Here is an 18,845-nt window from a genome sequence, read left to right on the forward strand (position 1 = left end):
GGTTTGAAATGACACAATGAGTGAATCATGATAGAATGTTAAAGTTTGAGTAAAATGTAATTTCATATAATATGATTAAGCTTCATCATATGTAGAATTGGTCTGCTGTTTATTTATCCTGTAAAAAAAAAAAAAAGAAAATAAGTTGTTTCATTTGACCATTATTTTTCATTGGTAACAACCATGTGCATGCCCTGAAAAAAAAAAAAAAAAACCCTGGTAAATATGTATGATGAAGTTGAAGAGCCAGATTGAGTTTATTTTTTTGCAGCTTACCCTGATTCTCCTGCAGAAAATATCGTCTATTTAATCTTTCCCCTTTTCTAACTTCAGAAGAGTCTTTGGAGTCAAGAGAGTTGAAATGCCACATTACAGGCCTTCTGCCTGCTGCGTCTGAGATAGACGTCTTCCTGCATTTGACCAGCAGTCAGGACACATAGGTCAAAAACCAGTGCCACAGACTAATACAATTTCATATTTGGATGAATTCATCTTCACTCTAGCATGTGCAGCACAGAAGAGCGAGAGAAATCTAGGACACCAAGAACGTGAAGATGTGAAGACGTCATTCATATTGCAAATTGTGAGACTAAATGATTTATGGTGGATGTTCAGCTGATATCATGAGAACTGGAGGAGTTTTCAATTAATTAGTGACTTTCCCCTCCAGTTCCACTCTTGCGCTCCCCATATGCACAATTCAGATCAATGGACCTCGGAGAGAGTTATGTTAAATCCCCCTCTTAGGTTTTCAAAGAGCTCACTTTAGATCTGTCTTTTTAAAGTTACATCTTTCTTGACCCGCACTGGCTTCTTTATGCCTTGCTGTAATGGTTTTGATGCATCCTGTGCTCCACGTGTCCTTTTGAATACAAAAACGCCTCATCAGATTTTGTGGGATCACACTCAGTTGTACCCGTGTTATGTCATACCATTAACATTATCTGCTTTCTCTTCCATCTCCATTACTTATGCTGCTCACTTTGGCCCTCTAGGACAAAAACACATCTGTTCAAAGCCCCACCATCGTGCACATTTCCCCCACAACAATACATTAGCTATTCCGTGTAAATCCCTGCTCGGTACTGCTTTCTACTGTCACAAAAGGTTCAAAGGCTCCGTGTGAATAGCTAGCGGAATAGGAGATAGATGACCAAAGAGAGGGTGGAGTGAGGGGTTCCGGGTTAAGACGTGGGCTTTAGATGTGGACACTCAAAGAGAGGTTGCAGTTTGCAGTCTCAAGGGAAGGAAGCAAAAGAGAGTTCTTCAGGGATGCCACTCAGTTTCGTGCGGTCACCTTTGTGCTCTTATGGCACGGGACCCTGCTTCATGACATCCGAGCGCTCGGCCGTGGCCAACGTGGCGTCTCTTTTGGCCCGTAGGTTCTACCATGTTGGAGGCAGCGTGGCAGTGCCACAAAAGTGTCGTTTGGCATACATAGGTAAGATGTTTCTCGTAAGAATAAATGAACAATGTATTGGTTATCAGCTGATATTATTGATTTTTATTTTATTTACTATTTATTTGTGTTATTTGGATATTTAATTGTTCATGCCAATTCCTTCTGTTTTTATATTAAGTTACCTTTGCCCTCATCTAATAGATTATCTTTTATATAATTTACCTACTGTATATTATAACATTAACTTATTTTTTTTTTTTGAACATAATATATATATATATATATATATATATATATATATATATATATATATATATATATATATATATATATGTAAAATACATCTCTTATGCTTTCTAAAAAGTAATTATTTTAAACATTAATATTGGTAAATATGATTATAATTTATTTCAGTATCATATGAGCCTAAAATCATCCTAATCTGCTGATTTGGTGTTCAGGTAAAAATTATTGTTATTAGCAAAGCTGAAAAAGTTGTGTTGCTTAATACTTTTATGAAAAGTGGGATACATTGTTTCTGGATTTCTACTAATAATAATAATATACTACATGTAATAATATACTCATATGTCATTACATATAATAATCTGCTTAATATCAGCATTATCTGTATTTGTGTTTATGTGTGTACTGCTCAGCCAGAGATACATGATGCAGCAGCAGATCTCAAAATCAATTTGTCTTATTGCTCTTTATTGTTTTATGGCTTTCCAGCTGTCAGTTGGGCGGAAAGCACGAACCTCCTACTCCCTCCTAAAATTAGCTCGTATGTTCATTAGACTGACATTTGTGAGCTCGTGTTTTTACTGGTACATTGCATCAGAAATGAGAGTCAATTGGAAAAGAGCAAAAATGATGCCCTGCCTATTATCACCTCTCAGAAATAGTGGAAGACATCTGCTCAGGGATTCAGAGCCCAAGAGAGGGTGTGAGAACGATGGTGTGTGCGGAAAACAGGTTGGGATACTACCTGACTGAATATGTCTGGTGTTAAAGTCTCTGTTTTATGGAACAGATGGCTTGAAATGCAGCGTTCTCCTGGAAATGTAAACACAAACCAGCATATCGGCTATTTTAAGTTCGAGAAAGGTCTGTGCTATTAAAAGGTGCACAGCTTTTTAGAAACACCAGAGTATTTCCTAGGCACTGCGTAATTTCACTGCATCTGCTGCACTCCTGGTACAAAAGCAAAGTTCCTTGATTATTACGCTGGAATGAGAGTATAGTTCCAGGACATATCAGCCGAGAAAATCACAACTTTTCATTTTCCGTCGTTCTTAGTACATGATGTAACTACAGAAGAGTCAAGTTTTAAATAGGAAAAATAAAGAAACTCTTTGGTCATTTTTGTGTGAGATGCTAACGGTCTAATCAGATTCAATGATCAATGCTAAGCTAAGCTAAAAGTGCTACCGCAAGACCCGGAGATCAGCTGAATGGATTTGAAAATGGTAAAACTCAACAGTTTAACTCCAGGGGAGTTGGAAAATTAGTCTATTAAAAGAAAATAATAATGAAAAAAATAAATTGGTGTGTTCCTTTAAGGGTTGCATTTGTTCCTGCATGAGTGCCTGTTCTCATCGGTCCTGTTTGAGGTGGAGTTAATTAAGCAACAGCAAAATTAGTCTGATTTTGATGCATGAGATGAGATGAAATTGAAGTGTTCGTAAGAACGGAGTAAATCTATTATCAGATATTTGTCTCCGAACAATGACAGCACCGAGCTTGCACCGATATATTGTTGGGTATTTATAGCACATACACAGTTTAATCTGCTTTATTGGTATGTGTGTGTGTGTGTGTGACATGTTCCCCATCCAGATCCTCTTCCTCACAGCGCTCTGAGGCACTGTGAACGCTATGACAGTGCTGCTAAACCATCTCGCAGACTTGGCTGTGGCTCAGATCTGCCTTCTGGAGGGAGTCTTTTATCCTCTTCTTGTGGAAAGAGCAGGGGGCGATATGTGTTTTGGTTATAATCTAACCTGATCTCTCCCTCTACGATTAGAGGTTGACTGTTATGAGTTTTTCAATAGCTGATACTGATGCTGGTATCTAGACAGCTGCTTGACTGATGGCTGATGCTTATATGATACAGTTTCGTTGTGTTAAAGGGTTAGTTCACCAAAAATGATAATTATTTTATTATTTACGCACCCTCATGTCGTTCCAAATCCATAAGACCTTTGTTCATCTTCGAAATTCAAATTAAGATGCAGATGCAAATACATTTTTTGATGGAATCTGAAAGCTCCATAGATAAGTAAATAATTTTATCACGATCAAGACACAGAAATGTTGCAAGGAAATCAGTATGGTTTGGAATGACTTGAGGGTTCGTATTTATGACAGAATTTACATTTTGGGGTGAACTATTCCTTTAAAACAACAGCAACAATAATAATATTGAAATGCAGTATCATCAAGAATAATTATACAAATTATAAACTGTCACTGAATTATTGAATCTATTGACTTGTTTGACTCCTATATTTTAGAAACATTCTTTTGAAGAACTGCAAATATATATCCAGATCTGAAGGACCGATCAGTTTGTTGAACCCGTGCGCAGGTGTCTGCCTGCATAATGCATGTCCCATCCTCTGTTTAGTGTTCCTGCTCTGATGGTTCTGAACACGCAGTGCTTTGTGATTTAGGCTTCACAGAGCCTGAGCCTCTACGACCCAATTATTCAGTGTTTGATATCTCCCTGTACTTCTCACCACGCTGCTTTGATCTGCTCTCTCGTCTTCAACCGCTGATCTGGTGAACACTTTTAGTTCTCGTATGCCTCCGATACCTATAACGACACACACTCTCTCTTTCTTATTTACGTTTTCTAACTCTTCTCCCTCCTGTCAGCTTTAACTTTCCTAAGTCAAAAGCAGGTAAAAATAGTGACACTCCAGTCTTGAGCTTTTCCCTTTTTCTCAGCTGGCCTCTGAATTAAGCTTCTGTTTTCCTCTCTGGCTGCTTTGCGATGCTCTGCTAAGCTACAGTCCTGCCAAAATCCATCTGTCCCACAGAACAAATATAGTTCCCAGCCAATAGCTTTGATTAAACCTTTTTCTGCATGACCATATTCTGCATCCCTTAAGCCTACCCCATTCCTAAACTTAACAACTACCTCACTAACTATGAATAAATTAAATGTTTAATATTAATACATTAGGAGTTTATTGAGGGAAGCCACTTCACTAATCTAATATACTAATTCACCGTGGTGTGACATGCAGGAATTTATTTTAAAGATAGAAAAAAATCGGTAGCACTTTATTTTACAGTCCTGTTCCCCATGTACATACTATGTACTTATTATAGTAATTACAATAACTATGTAAAAACTAGGTACTAACCCTGAACCTACCCCTAAACCTAACCCTAACCCATGTAGTTACCTTGTATTACCCGAGCTTTCTTAGATAAATACACTGTAAGTACACTATAAGTACATGTAAGTACAAGTACTGTAAAATAAAGTGCAACCAAAAAATCTATATAATAAAATGAATGTACAGGCAATAAATAAATGGTACTGTTTACTATTCACTTTTCTTTTTAATAAATTCATCAACTTACTTCAAAGTTCTGCCCCAGAGTACAGTTGAATCGTCTCTTTAACGCATTATTATCATGTCTTGAAGTGGCAGGGGAGGCTGGCGTCCTGGAAGTGAGGGGCTCTTGTCAATCCCTCTCTCAAGTGTTTCTTCTTTCCTTCCTTTCCTTCTTACCTTCTCTCACCTCTCTCTGCAGCCTAATGAACACGTTTCCTTCCCTCAAGATCAGTGAAGAGTCCCCACTCTGCTGAGCGCTGTAATTGGCCGTGAAGGTTTACTCAACATGAGACTAATTTGTTTCAAATGAGCTGGGGAGACTCCTGATAATAACAATAATAAGAGTCCAAAGAGGAGGACAAGAGGCTAAAACAGAGAGATGCAGAGGAACGAGAGGAATGAGCGAGGGAGAGAGACCCTCATTAACTGTTTATTAGTTCTGACCACTCATTAAAATGGATTTCTTAATTTAGAGATCTAATTGACGACCCTTGAATGTAACAAAAAGAGTGGGAACATGTGCTTGTCTGTGACCTTTGACCCTCCTGGGCATTCCTTCACACGCTCCATTCTCTGGTCTGCAAGTTATGTTTTCTCATACTAAGTCAAGTGGATAGCACGTGTCCTCTGGTGTACACAGATGTCGAGTGTCCTTGCGGAAGTTGATGTACCCCTTGGTTGTGTTGTTTCCATTTTTATTAAAATTCCAATCACATTTGTTTGGGTTCACAGAATCCCATGAGTCCGCAACAAGAGCACACAGTCCTCTGGTCCTTCAAAACAAGTCTGTTCGGCAACCTGTTAGAAGCACATAAAAACTATTTTTAGTTTGCACTTGAGTTGGTCTTTATCTGTGAGGTAAAAACTTGTGAGTGTTTTTTAAAGTGGGTTGTAGAAAGCCACCAACTATTTATCCAAGTATAGTTTTGCTAGCAGCCTAGAGATGTTCTGATCCACAATGTCAACATTTTACAAAACCGCTCACCAGGAGTTGGAGGCTAAACAAAAGAGCAAAGGAAGATAAATACTTTGTTTATATGTTGCATTAACATTCGCTCAATCTCAAGCTGGTGAGCTGCCTTTGTTGTCTGCTGCCTAGAGAGGGAGCTTCACAGTGCACACACAAATGCTGATCAACAGCTATAGACACATTCGTTGGGTTATACGAGAATTTAAAGCGGCAGACGCACATGCGCTTAGAATAAACAGATGATATCGTTCGCTGGTGTGGACGCTAATATTATTATCTTTATAGTTATCTTTCTTGGTGTGAATTAGGCTTTAATCTGTGCTTTTTTCAACAAATGAACATGTTCAGTCCAATGCCATCTCAAGCCAAATTAATGCGTATTTTATGAGATGGCTAATTCGTACAAATTCGTACGACCTCACTCGTACATTTTGTACAATTTGTGTATTTTCTTATTCTTACAAGAGAGTTCACAGTGGGCTGCGTTTACATTAATCTTGCGTCATAAAAGCATAAAAGCAGAGGTGCAGGTACATTTAACCACTTACATGACTCACAAGTCAAGCGCTCTTCTTCGTGAGCATTTAAGTGCCTAGGGTTCCATCTGCTTCTAAAAACTAAGATCAGAATCGATTCCAGAATTGTGATGCATTCGAAAAATGAGGTGTAGGTCAAGGGTGCCAAATTCAATCACAGAAGGGACCAAAATTTAAAACACAGTGTATGTCACGGGCCAAACAGATTTACATGTAGTGAACAGACTAAAATGACTTTTTGTTTTAATTAGAAATCTTTTTTTGAACAGCCAGAATCCTGTAAATCTTTTCAATAACATAAATTGAATAATTTAATACATTTTATAAAATTAGTTAAATACAAATAATACAATAATTCTGTTCAAATCAATTTTCATAAACAATACATTCACACAAAATGAGAATATTTCAGATATAAACAAGCTGGTCAAATTGTGCAAATCTTTCAAATAAAACTGCATTTTGATTTCAGGAAAAGGCACAGAAAATTAAATAAATAAACTATAAACAAATCACACACACACACACCACACACACAAAAACATATTTAGTTTGGCATCTTTTCTTGGCTACGAGTTCATTAATGTTGGGGGTTAGGTTCTGAGGCTCTGAGTGGAGGTGTTCAGTAAGACTGCTTCTGTTTGGATTTTTGTTTATCTTCATCAAAGAAAAAAGTTGCTCACAAAGGTGTACCAAACATGCAGAGCATTCGAGCCGCTTGTAAGTGAAGTTGAGACATCGTTTCGGGAATGAAGCTGGGGAATTGTGCGTGCCCCACAGTGTGAATGTTTGCAGGTGCTTTTTCCATGTCACCTGCAAATGGATTACTGGACAGTTCTAAATAAAATTTCTGTGCTTCAAACTTAGCAAAGTATCGTGTGAACTCAGCGTGAAGTGTGCTCAGTTTATCAGCTAAAAGCGCATTTGGGTACGCAGCATTGGAGACAAAATTTGTGATTGTTTGGGAACAAGGAAAGTGACATAAATTTCCTTTCTGCATCTGAATCTCCCACAGGTGTAGGCTGGCTTAAAAAGTTTTCACTGCATCATACAAGTCTGTGATTACACGGTTTCATCCCTGAAGGTGGAGGTTTAGTGCAGTAAGATACTTAAGTTATGTCGTATAGAAACTCATGCAACCACTTTTCATCCCGGATAACTGTGGAGTCTTTTCCCATACTTTTCATGAACTGACAGATTTCCCCAAAGAATTCAAAAAATCTGTTGAGTACTTTTTCTCGACTTCTGTGTGAGGGGGTGCTTCACCAAGTTCAGAATGTATTTCCTCCAGAAAGGACTGAAATAGGCAGTGATTTAAGGCTCTGGCTCTTATGAAGTTAACTGTCTGTGTCACAGTGCTCATAACATGTTCCATCTTAAGGGCTTTACCGCGCAGCGTTTCCTGGTGAATAATGCAGTGATAAACTGTCAGCTCACATGTAGAATTCTCCCTCTGCATCTTCTCCTGCATCCTTCCAGCTAGTCCACTCTTTTGCAGATGCTCTGTCAGTCATCAGTCCCATGAGTTTGTCCCAGGGCAGTTTCATGTCATTTACACATTTAGATACTTCTTCAAATATGTCTTTTCCTGTGGTTGTGCCATGCGTTGACTTAATACCCAGAAGTTGTTCTGTAATGCATAAACTGAAATCCACACTCCACAGCCAGCTGTGCAGTGTCAGTCGTGTCAGTGCTCTCATCCACTGCAAAGAAGCATGCAATGAAGTTTTTTCCCTTTTCTATCAGCAAGCTCACACACCCGATCAGCAATATTATTTCTGCTTAAGCTAACATATAAAAATGCTTGTTTTTTGTCTGGACACAGGACATCACACACTTTAATCATGCAGCTCTTCAAAAACACTCCTATAAATGGCCAGGTGGATTTAGCGATTTCTTCTGCCAATATATAACTAGCTTTCATGACAGCTTCACTTTAAGTATGCTGTGGCACTACCTTCTGTAGCTTCTGCTGTATGTTGAGATCTTTGTACTTGTCCTCGTGTTTTGTCTCGTAGTGCCATCTTATGTTATATTCTTTAATTATGGCCACTTTACCACTGCAAGCAATGCCTCAAATGTCAACAAAAATATACTCTGCCCCCCACCATTTTTGAAAACCCCCGTTTTCAAAGTCCACTTTTCGTTTGGCCATTTCTTCTGGGAATATTTTAAGCACTGAACCATTTCTCTGCTGAACACTGTTGAGTAGACTTTGTTAACAGTGCAGCAGAGAGGAGGAGATGGTGCTGCGATCTGTTGCTTGGCGGTTGGAGGTAAAAAAAAACAAGCCATACATGTTTGCAACGACCACCAATTTGAAAAACGAATGGAATGCATAGTCGATATAAAAAACTGGATGACGAGTCATTCTTACAGCTAAATTCAGAAAAAAAACAGAGGTGTTAATTATAGGACCTAAAAACTGCGCTTGTAATAACCTAGAACACTGTCTAAGTCTTGATGGTTGCTCTGTCAATTCTTCATCATCAGTTAGGAACCTAGGTGTGCTATTTGATCGCAATCTTTCCTTAGAAAGCCACGTTTCTAGCATTTGTAAAACTGCATTTTCCCATCTCAAAAATATATCTAAATTACGGTCTATGCTCTCAATGTCAAATGCAGAAATGTTAATCCATGTATTTATGACCTCAAGGTTAGATTATTGTAATGCTCTATTGGGTGGTTGTTCTGCATGCTTAGCAAACAAACTACAGCTAGTCCAAAATGCAGCAGCAAGAGTTCTTACTAGAACCAGGAAGTATGACCATATTAGCCCGGTCCTGTCCACACTGCACTGGCTCCCTATCAAACATCGTATAGATTTTAAAATATTGCTTATTACTTATAAAGCCCTGAATGGTTTAGCATCTCAGTATTTGAATGAGCTCCTTTTACATTATAATCTGCTACATCCGCTACGTTCTCAAAACTCAGGCAATTTGATAATACCTAGAATATCAAAATCAACTGCGGGCAGCAGCTTCCTCTCAGAGATTATAATGTATTTTGTTGCTGCTCACGTCTGTATTGCAACATGTGCTGCAAACTTATGTTGAAACCCAGCTGGAGGGAAGAGAAACAGTGTGACCCCGAGAGAGAGCGAGAACCTGAGAGAGGGTTTATTAAAGAACAAACAGTATGTTGCTGGGCAAAGGTGGAGCCACTGCTTTCATGAAAATGAAAATCAATAGTTTTCTTCGACAGTAACGCTCACTGACAGTGACTTTATGAACACTGTAAGTCTATAAGAGACAGAGAGAGAAGGAGAGAAAAGTATTGGGAAAGTTTTGCAGAAACTTTCTGGACTGAAAATGGACTTTTATTTTATTATCTGTGAATATATATTCAGATTTACTGGATGCTGTTTGACAGTCTTTCTCAAGAAGTTTCTTTGTTTTTACTATACTTTCTACTTCTAAAACTGTGGAACAACAGAAATAAGATCCAAATATCTGGACAAGATGCCACAAAGGCAAAAGAGTGGATTAAAAGTATCTAGATGATAATACTAATAGAGAGGGACAAAAAATTGGAATGCCAGGCAAGACCAGAGAGCGTGTTATTCTGTCACAGTTATCTTAATATGCTTTGGAGAGTGACCTGAATCTTTCATAACAAGAAGGGCTTGTTTAAAGAGGGTGAATCTCTCTCCTTTCTCTATCTCTGAATCCTATTTATATATATAAACAGGATTCAGAGATAGAAAAAGGAGAGAGATTCACCCTCTTTAAACCAGCCCTTCTTATTTATTATTGCTTTATCACTGCTAGTTAGGACACCACACAAAGACGTTGAGAGTCAGCTTGTGCACTTGTGAAAGATTTCTATTTAATATAAATGCTGTTTTTTTTTTTTTTTACTTTCTATACATCAAAGATTCCTGATAAAAAAATTAAAAATAAAATATAGCATGGTTTCCTCAAAGATACTATGCAATGCATCACAACTGTTTTCAAAAGTACTAAATCAGCATATTAAAATGATTTCTAATGGAACTAACAAATGTGACACTGAAGTCTGGAAGTATATTAAATTGAAAAAAAGGAGATATAATAAATTTGATAAAAAAATTCACAACATTGCTGTTTTACAGTATTTTTAATCAATTAAATGCTTTTTCCAAAAACAAAAAGCATACCAGCTCCAAGCTTTTAATCTGGGTAGTTCATTGATGTTAAATAATATTTTTGACTTAATTTAGACAAACCACTTTTTAGTTTTTTTTTTTCCAGTGCAGATGGTCAGAATCACCCACCAAGTTACGGACTAAGTCTTTCTTTCAGTTTAAATCTGTGGGATTTACAAAGTCTGAGGACTATTAATAAAGGTAAACCGTGTAAGGTAGAAGTAGAAATCTTTATTGACTCTTCACAGGGCAAGTTCTGCAGCATCAACATCTCACAAATGTCCGTACAGTCGGTGCAGGAAATATTACATCCCAAAATGTATTACCTAAGGTCAATCTCTAACACCTGAGCAATAGTACTAATAATTTGTAGTGTTTTTGGGCAATATTAACAAGTCCACCACACAGTACTTACTTCCGGTCTTCAATCTTGGTGCAATATAACATCAGCGTTTGTAGATGGTGAGAAAGGAAACGAATGAGGGTTAGAGGGTGTTTCAGATGGGGAATAGAAAGCATTGTCTTTCATGGTCATTTCAAATCTAATTGGATTGTGGATTGCGTCCCAGTCTGTGAAGTGCTGATAGTGAAATTGGGCTGGAGTTTTGGTCGGGACCGGAAGAGGATGCTGCCTCTCTTATGCTCTCATTTTGGATGAATAGATGAGTCGGTGGAAGGGATAGAAGTTAGAGAGGATTCTTTGTAGATTTAGATAAATGTACAACATGATCTTTCAATGTCTGGCCTCTATAATCTGGGTCAGAATCACTGTTTTTACCCGGAGACCCGTATCTAACATGGATTCTCCATAAGCATCTTAGCTCAGCGACCTGCAGCTTATCCTGTGGGAATTGGAGCATAGTTTTTTCTTCTTGTGTATTCTCTCTCTAATGTACTCCATTGTCAGGCTTTTTATCCCTCAATTAATTTCAGAACTGTTCATTCCACTTCATCATCAACAGTGAATTGGCACAAAGCATCCGAGCCTGTGTCCCTTATGTTCTACTAATCATCTATAGCAGAGAAGCGTGTTTCAGCTGTTAATATGTGTGTGCATCTTCATCCCGATGACATTGCTTTCTGAGAGTGAGATTAGTTTTCAAATCCTTTTCAGTTGTCCTGTCCATTATGTTAAACCCTGCTCAAGTTGATCTATATCATTCCCAGTACTGCTGTCTACAAGCGTGTTCGACAAGAACTGAAATAGATGGGAATGTTACCAAAGTACTGGGGTATTATTCAAATAAATTTAATCAAATTTTTATATATAATTTTTAGTATATACATTTTCAGACTTATTTCAATTAACAAAAACAATTCTTAATAGTTTTTATTTTAGCTAACAACAACACTGAGCACATATAACATCCACTTCATTCGTCATTCAATTTGACCATTGAACATTTGACCGTCTGACCAAATCTTAAAGCCAAAACTGCCATTTTGTCTGTAAATTAACCTCAGTAGATTAACTTCCGTGGACTTAAACTTGAAAAATATTGATGTCTTTCCACGGTTGAAATAAAAAGTGTTCTGATGTTGCTTTAAGTAAATTCTTACTCTACTCTCAGAAATAGCAACAGTAACTACTAGATTTTTTGCGAAGGGTCAGTTAAGTTAATGTCCTTGACTTTTCCACAAAAGAAAGGAAATCAGTTTTGTGAAAAAAAAATGATGACATATTTTCTTTTTCTTTTTCACTTTGTTTGTGTGTGTGTGTGTGTGTAAAAGAGGGAAAACGCTATTATTAATACGTAGGGCCAGATTAACTAAACGTCTGCGTCACCACAAACTGTCTTATGATGTTAAAATAGTACTGTCAGGATTTAGTAAAGATGCAGGTAACACTTCGGTATAGGGTCCAATTCTCACTAATAACTAGTTGCTTATTAGCATGCCTATTATTAACATATTGGCTGTTTATTAGTGCTAATAAAGTACATATAATGCATGACATCCATAATCCTACCCAATACCCTGAACTTAACAACTACCTTATAAACTAATAATAAGCAGTAAATTAGGAGTTATCTGAGGCAAAAGTCATAGTAAATTGTTAGTTAATAGCAGGAATTGGACCTTAAAATAAAATGGGACCGCATTTGTATGTGTTTCCTTGTCAGATGCATTTAAGGGTATTTTGCACAATCATTTAACACCCCCAAAAGGCAGTAATTTGTGCTGCTCTTGGTAGATTGTAGGTCATTATATTTGTGTTCTTTAATGTGTGTGTTGTCTGTAAATCACCTGCAGAAATTTCCCCTCATCTGTGGTGTTTTGCAATTGCGGTATCGTGCTAATTTGCTTTGTTTAGTAAAACTGATCCTTAGTCATTTTACATGGAAGCATTGGTCATGTATATATTTTTTATTTTTATTTTGTGTTTTCTGAACAATTGTGTTGTTCTTTGTTTGGATACCGTATATCAATTTCATTTTTCTCCTGTATAAATCATTGTCAGTCACATTCCACCCTCACTTTATACCATCCAAGAGCTTGTTCTTCCTACCACCCCCTCAGGCCATCCCTCTTCGATCGTGTCAGATGGAGAACATACATACTCCTCACATACAAAACTATTATCTGCTCGATTTCACATTTTTGATTCTTCTTGGTGACTTCACCCTGAACTTAACTGACAGCATAAAGTACTGCTTGTCAGTATTGCAAATGTTGTAGTAGCAGGTTTGAAGGGAGAGTGTTCAGTCTTTGTATGCCCTTATTGTTAGCCCTCTGATGGAGGAGATGAGCTGAAGCACACTGGTGTCATGGTGTAGAGTGATTTTGAAGGAGAAGCAACCATGCTGCATACACACATGCACATGTTTTCCTCTCGCTCTTGTCTTTGCAGCTCTGATTTGCAGCAAGCCAGCCTCAGCCGAGGCAGAAGTTTTATTTAGAGACCTTCAGATCTGTCAGCCGATTGGTCCCTGTGGCCCATTAGGACAGGGAGTTGCCATCTCACTCAGTCAAGAAGATAAGCTGGGTTGCAGACAACCTCTGCTGTGTTGCATCATTTCAGCTTTTGTTGGACTTCTCACAGAGTTTTCAGCAGGGTTCCTGAACCTTCTTCAAGCTCTTCTTTTCTTTGCCTTGGTTGTATTTGAGCAAACCCTGCCATTTGTCTAATTTTGTCATATCCTACCACTCAATGTGCTCTACATGTGTCACAATTAAAATGACGCCCATCGTCACACTTTCTAAAAATATCTTTAGTGCTGATATCAGCCAATTTATAACCTCCCTCCATCAACTCGTACTTATTTGTAGTGATAGAATCCATTTTTATGCCGTTTTACATTTTCACCTCGCTGTTTAAGTGTGCATCAGCCCACTCAATGTGTATGTGTGTGTTTTTTTTTGTACTGGCAGTTGAGCGATGCATGAGTGTGATGCAGTCGGGGACTCAGATGGTGAAGCTGAAGAACGGTTCTAAAGGTCTGGTCCGGCTCTTCTATTTGGATGAACACCGTTCCTGCATCCGCTGGAGACCGTCCCGCAAGAGTGAGAAAGCCAAGAGTAAGTCAAACACACAAAAAAGTATGGAAACATAAGAATGTACACAGCTGAAAGATTTTGTTTAATACATGGAAATGATGATGCAGTCGACTTCTAAATTCAAATCTGCTTTTGCGCAACTATTCAGTGTTTTCAACCATATAATGCTTATTTTAGGTAAATATACATTTACACATTTAAATGTACATAAGTATTAGCAAAACCATACATTTATAGTTTTTAAAATGCATGCTGATGTCTAAGGAAGCAGCAATAATGGTCCTTGTTAATAGCTAGTAGGCTATAGGCTATAATCTGACAACATTTTTTATTGTAGCATATACAGTTTGGGTTGATAACTATAAAGTTTATTCTGCTCTTTTCCCAGTTTACAGGAGACTTACTTTAATGTATTTTGGGAGGAGAGGATGAATTTATGTGTTGTAAATCCCAAAGCTCAGATCCAGCACAAAATAAATAAATAAATACAAATATGGCAGCACCCATCACCAGGTATAGATACAAACAAACAATAAGGCTATACATTCTAAAATAACGGTCACCTAAAAAAAAAAAAAACTAGAATATACTGACCTGTGAAAGGTTTAAAGACTATTTGCATTCATCATCTTCTTCGTGCATTTATCTCACCATAGCTGTGAGAAAGCTATTCCATAATTAATAGTTTTTAAATTTTAATCACTGTGATTAGCAGTCATCTGAAAATAAACCTTAACAGTGTGATCAAGAATTTTATTTGCTGACAGACAGCTAATAAATTAACATACATTAAATTAACAACATTTATTTCAGTTAAAATGATCTTATATGAGGAAAAATTAAGTGGAGAAGGAAAATGGAGTGAAATAATAAAAGGAAGCTAGCACATTTTTTAAAGAACAAAAGTCAGTTATAGAATTTAAATGGCAATCATTGGAATAAAATTGCAGGTGCGCCACAGAATAGCAGAATTATTTTTATTTCTGAATATTGCACAACAATGCTTTATGAAACAAGATGCAAATAATATGTGCATAAAATAAAATGCAATGCAAACACATTTACGAAATACATTTTGTATTTGAGCATCAGTTACTCTGCCCCAAAATACTTTCCTATTTTGCTATAGTTTCCACTGGTATTTTGTCCTCTTGAAAACATGGAATACTTGCAGATATTTTATATATTGATATTCAGATTTTGGTTGCACTTTATTTTACAGTATGTGTACTTACATGTACTTAAAGTGTACTTACAGTGTATTTATCTAAGAAAGTTCTGGTAATACAAGGTAACTACATGGGGTAGGATTAGGTTTAGGGGTAGGTTCAGGGTTAGTACCTAGTTATTACATAGTTATTGTAATTACTATAATAAGTACATATAATAGTATGTACATGAGGAACAGGACTGTATTTTTTATTTTATTTGTATTAAATTCACTGTTGATGGAAACATAGCTAGTGACAAATCAGAGTGAGAAACAATCTGCTTTCAATGTTCTGTTGTATACTGATCTCTTTCTCGCTGTCACTTTCTTGATGTCTTTTTCTTGTTCGCTGGCTCTCCTTTTCTGTTTTCCTCTCCCTCTTTTAGTCCCTGTGTAATACTTTCTCTCCTCTGCTTCTCTATCAAAGAAACCCATGTAGATTTTGATATGTTGAGCACTGCTCTCCTCGCTTACATAATGGCTGTGTATGAATCACAGGCCAGGGGCTTCCAGAAACACACCGCTCTCTCACCATCTGTGTCTGCACTCCACTTCGTTTGTTTGGGTGAAATGAATTCTGCATAAGCGCTCCTTTTTTTCCTGGATGAGCTGTTAGTGTACTGGAAATAATTCCTGTTTACTCCTCTCCATGTTCACTTTAGGCTTTTGTTACCGGAGCTGATCCGACGTAGCCCAGATGGGTGGATTATTACACTGTACGGTTAAAAAAAAACCCAAGAGCTATTGTCCCCTCCATTTCACCCCTTTCTCCTCACCTTCTCTCTGTTTTGCCGCTGCCATGTTTGTGAACTGCCTTCATAAGATAAGCTCTTTGTTAGTCCATTTGCATAATTAAAAAAAGACAGATTGTGCCCAGCTCATTGTCAGGTTCAGGGATCAGTGCTGGAATCAACTGCTTTGATGTAACTTTGCTTTCCAGAACACATGCGGGGCTGTTTGATAAGATTATCATCATAACAGGAAGTGTTAAAGATCTGCATTCAAGGAGTAGCTGCCTCAGAAATGACAAATTCTGTATTTTATGTTCTGCTCATGTTATTCTAAACCTTTTTTCAGTGGAACACAAAAGCTCAATATCAAATCATGTTCTGGGCAGCAAGATGAATGAGTTTTAATTCATTTATTATTATTATTTTAAATATGTTATTTTAATTGATAATAGCAGAGTTTTCAACGTTAATGGATTAAAAGAATATGTGTTATAGTTTAGGCTAGTCTAGATTATCATTAGAATTCTAGATTGCTATTCATCAATTATTAGTATTGTTTTGTATTATTATAAGCAATTTCAACATTTCTTATGCTGTAGCTACTAATACTGTTTTCTTTGCTCAATAAAAAACAAAGAAGCTACATATTTTTTTATAGGTAGGCCTATGCTTATTTCTTAATATTTCTAAGGACTGTCACTGAACGTTTTACCTCAGATCGAAAATTAGATATTCTTACCTGAAAAAAACGATTACAAACGCTATCTTCCTCAACGTTTATGGCGCGGCAGGAATTTATAGTGTGCATACACTCATAGAGAATAATGTGTTCAAATTTTAAAGACGTGGCATGATGTGACGCAGCAATGCGCTTCTCGTCCGGTGTGCGACCCCCTTAACACAGAGCTATATTTTCAGAAGACTTGGAATAAAGATAGGCAAGTTGTTGTATGAAACTTTAATGGTGCTTAGCTTTGCTTTGCTTTGCTTTGCTTTTCTTTTCTTTTCTTTTCTTTTCTTTCTTTCTTTCTTTCTTTCTTTCTTTCTTTCTTTCTTTCTTTCTTTCTTTCTTTCTTTCTTTCTTTCTTTCTTTCTTTCTTTCTTTCTTTCCTAATTTTAGTTATTTGTTTACTTTTGGAGTTTGGCAGCTGTGGCCACTATGAACTGTCATTGTATGTCAAGAGTTTTGTTTTTCATCGAAATGATAACAGCATACTAGTTTGAAATGACATGAGGTTGTGTAAAAGAATTAATAATAATAATAATAAAAAAAATTCCCTTTGAAAGGGGATTGCTGAAAGATTCAGAGGCTGGTTTGGGTTTAGATGTTGATAAGACTAAAGTGGACAGAAAGCACACAGTGCCTGCAGAGGCTGTCAAGAATTGTGCTTTCATGTAAATCAACATTAACAGTAAAGCCTAGGTTCCCTTATGGGAAACCAAAGAAAGAGTGATGGATAACAAGAGCAACAGAGAGCAAAAGGCATAAGGGAGGAAACAGTGCTGAAATCTAATTACATATTGTTATGCTTCTGTGCTTTAAAAGTGAAAAGAGAGACAAACATAAGGAAGATGGGGAAGTAGAGGTGATAACTGTCAGATGGTGCTACTCCAAATAATTGTTCATTCAGTTACAGAATCAGATAAGTATCATTAACACACCATTTACACTTCAGTTTCTATTCATTTCATTTTAAACTGAACTCTTCACCCAAGGAAATCTTTTATTGTAGTGGAGTAATTTGGGTCTGACCGCTGCTGGCAAGGCTTTTGCTAATGAATGTATCTCTTCGTGTTGGTCATCCATAGCTAGTGGCTCATAGTTTTAGGGGTTCAAAGATCATGTTCTCTTTTCTCTCTCCCTTCCAGTCACCATCGACTCACTCTACAAGGTCACAGAAGGTCATCAGTCAGACATTTTCCATCGCCATGCAGAAGGGAACTTTGATCCGAGTTGCTGTTTCACTATTTACCATGGCAATCACATGGAATCCCTGGACTTGGTCACCTCTAATTCAGAGGAAGCGAGGACATGGGTGACCGGACTCCGATATCTGATGGCAGGTATCAGTGATGAAGATTCGCTAGCTAAGCGACAGCGCACACATGACCAATATCCTTTACCGCAAGATGGATGGATAGATTATTACAGTAATCATTTACTCATCTTCAGTGGTTTCTTCTGGGGAGCACAAAAAAAGAGATGTTTTGAGAAATGTTCACACTGCTCTTTTTCATGCAAAAAATGCATATTTGCTATTTATTTATAAAATCTTGCATTTACTTAGAGGCCAGTAAGAGTTTTTAATGCTTTTGGAAGAAGTTTCTTGTGCTGACCAAAGACTGCATTTATTTGATCACAAATGCAGTAAAAACAGCAATATTGCGAAATATTATTAAAATGTAAAACATTTGAATATATTTTAAAATGTAAATTATACGTGTGCTGGCAGTGAATTTTTAACACATTATTCTTTAGAAATCACACAAACGTGCCGATCTGGTGCTCAAGAAGAACATGTGAGACTGTGACTATGAATGAGACTATGTTGTAAAGAAACATTTCTTATTATTATCAATGTTAAAATAAGTCTTAATTTCTTTAAAGCAATTATCCAAGCAATAAATATACAATCAGATAAAACAAGAACTTCTAACATTTATTTATTTACAAATTTTGCCATGTAAAGTGTCTTGCGCTCCTATCTACAGTATATAAGTATGTTTATTAATACTGTAACAACATACAAACTTCATAATCATCGGGAAGAAGGAGGCGGGAACCGGCGGACTA

At 37.0% G+C, this 18,845-nt stretch overlaps 1 protein-coding gene across 1 annotated transcript in view; it reads left to right on the forward strand.

Annotated features, from left to right (window-relative positions):
* Positions 1-1,272: 1,272 nt before the first annotated feature.
* The window catches only part of plch1 (phospholipase C, eta 1), a 50,614-nt gene continuing 33,041 nt past the window's right edge, over positions 1,273-18,845 (forward strand). The window contains exons 1-3 of the mRNA XM_052583027.1: positions 1,273-1,441; positions 13,985-14,131; positions 17,921-18,163. Of these exons, the coding sequence (XP_052438987.1) occupies positions 1,273-1,441; positions 13,985-14,131; positions 17,921-18,163 (559 nt within the window). The remainder of the gene's footprint in view (positions 1,442-13,984; positions 14,132-17,920; positions 18,164-18,845) is intronic.

Source organism: Carassius gibelio, chromosome B18, assembly GCF_023724105.1.
Source record: "Carassius gibelio isolate Cgi1373 ecotype wild population from Czech Republic chromosome B18, carGib1.2-hapl.c, whole genome shotgun sequence".
Taxonomy (NCBI): Eukaryota; Metazoa; Chordata; class Actinopteri; order Cypriniformes; family Cyprinidae; genus Carassius; species Carassius gibelio.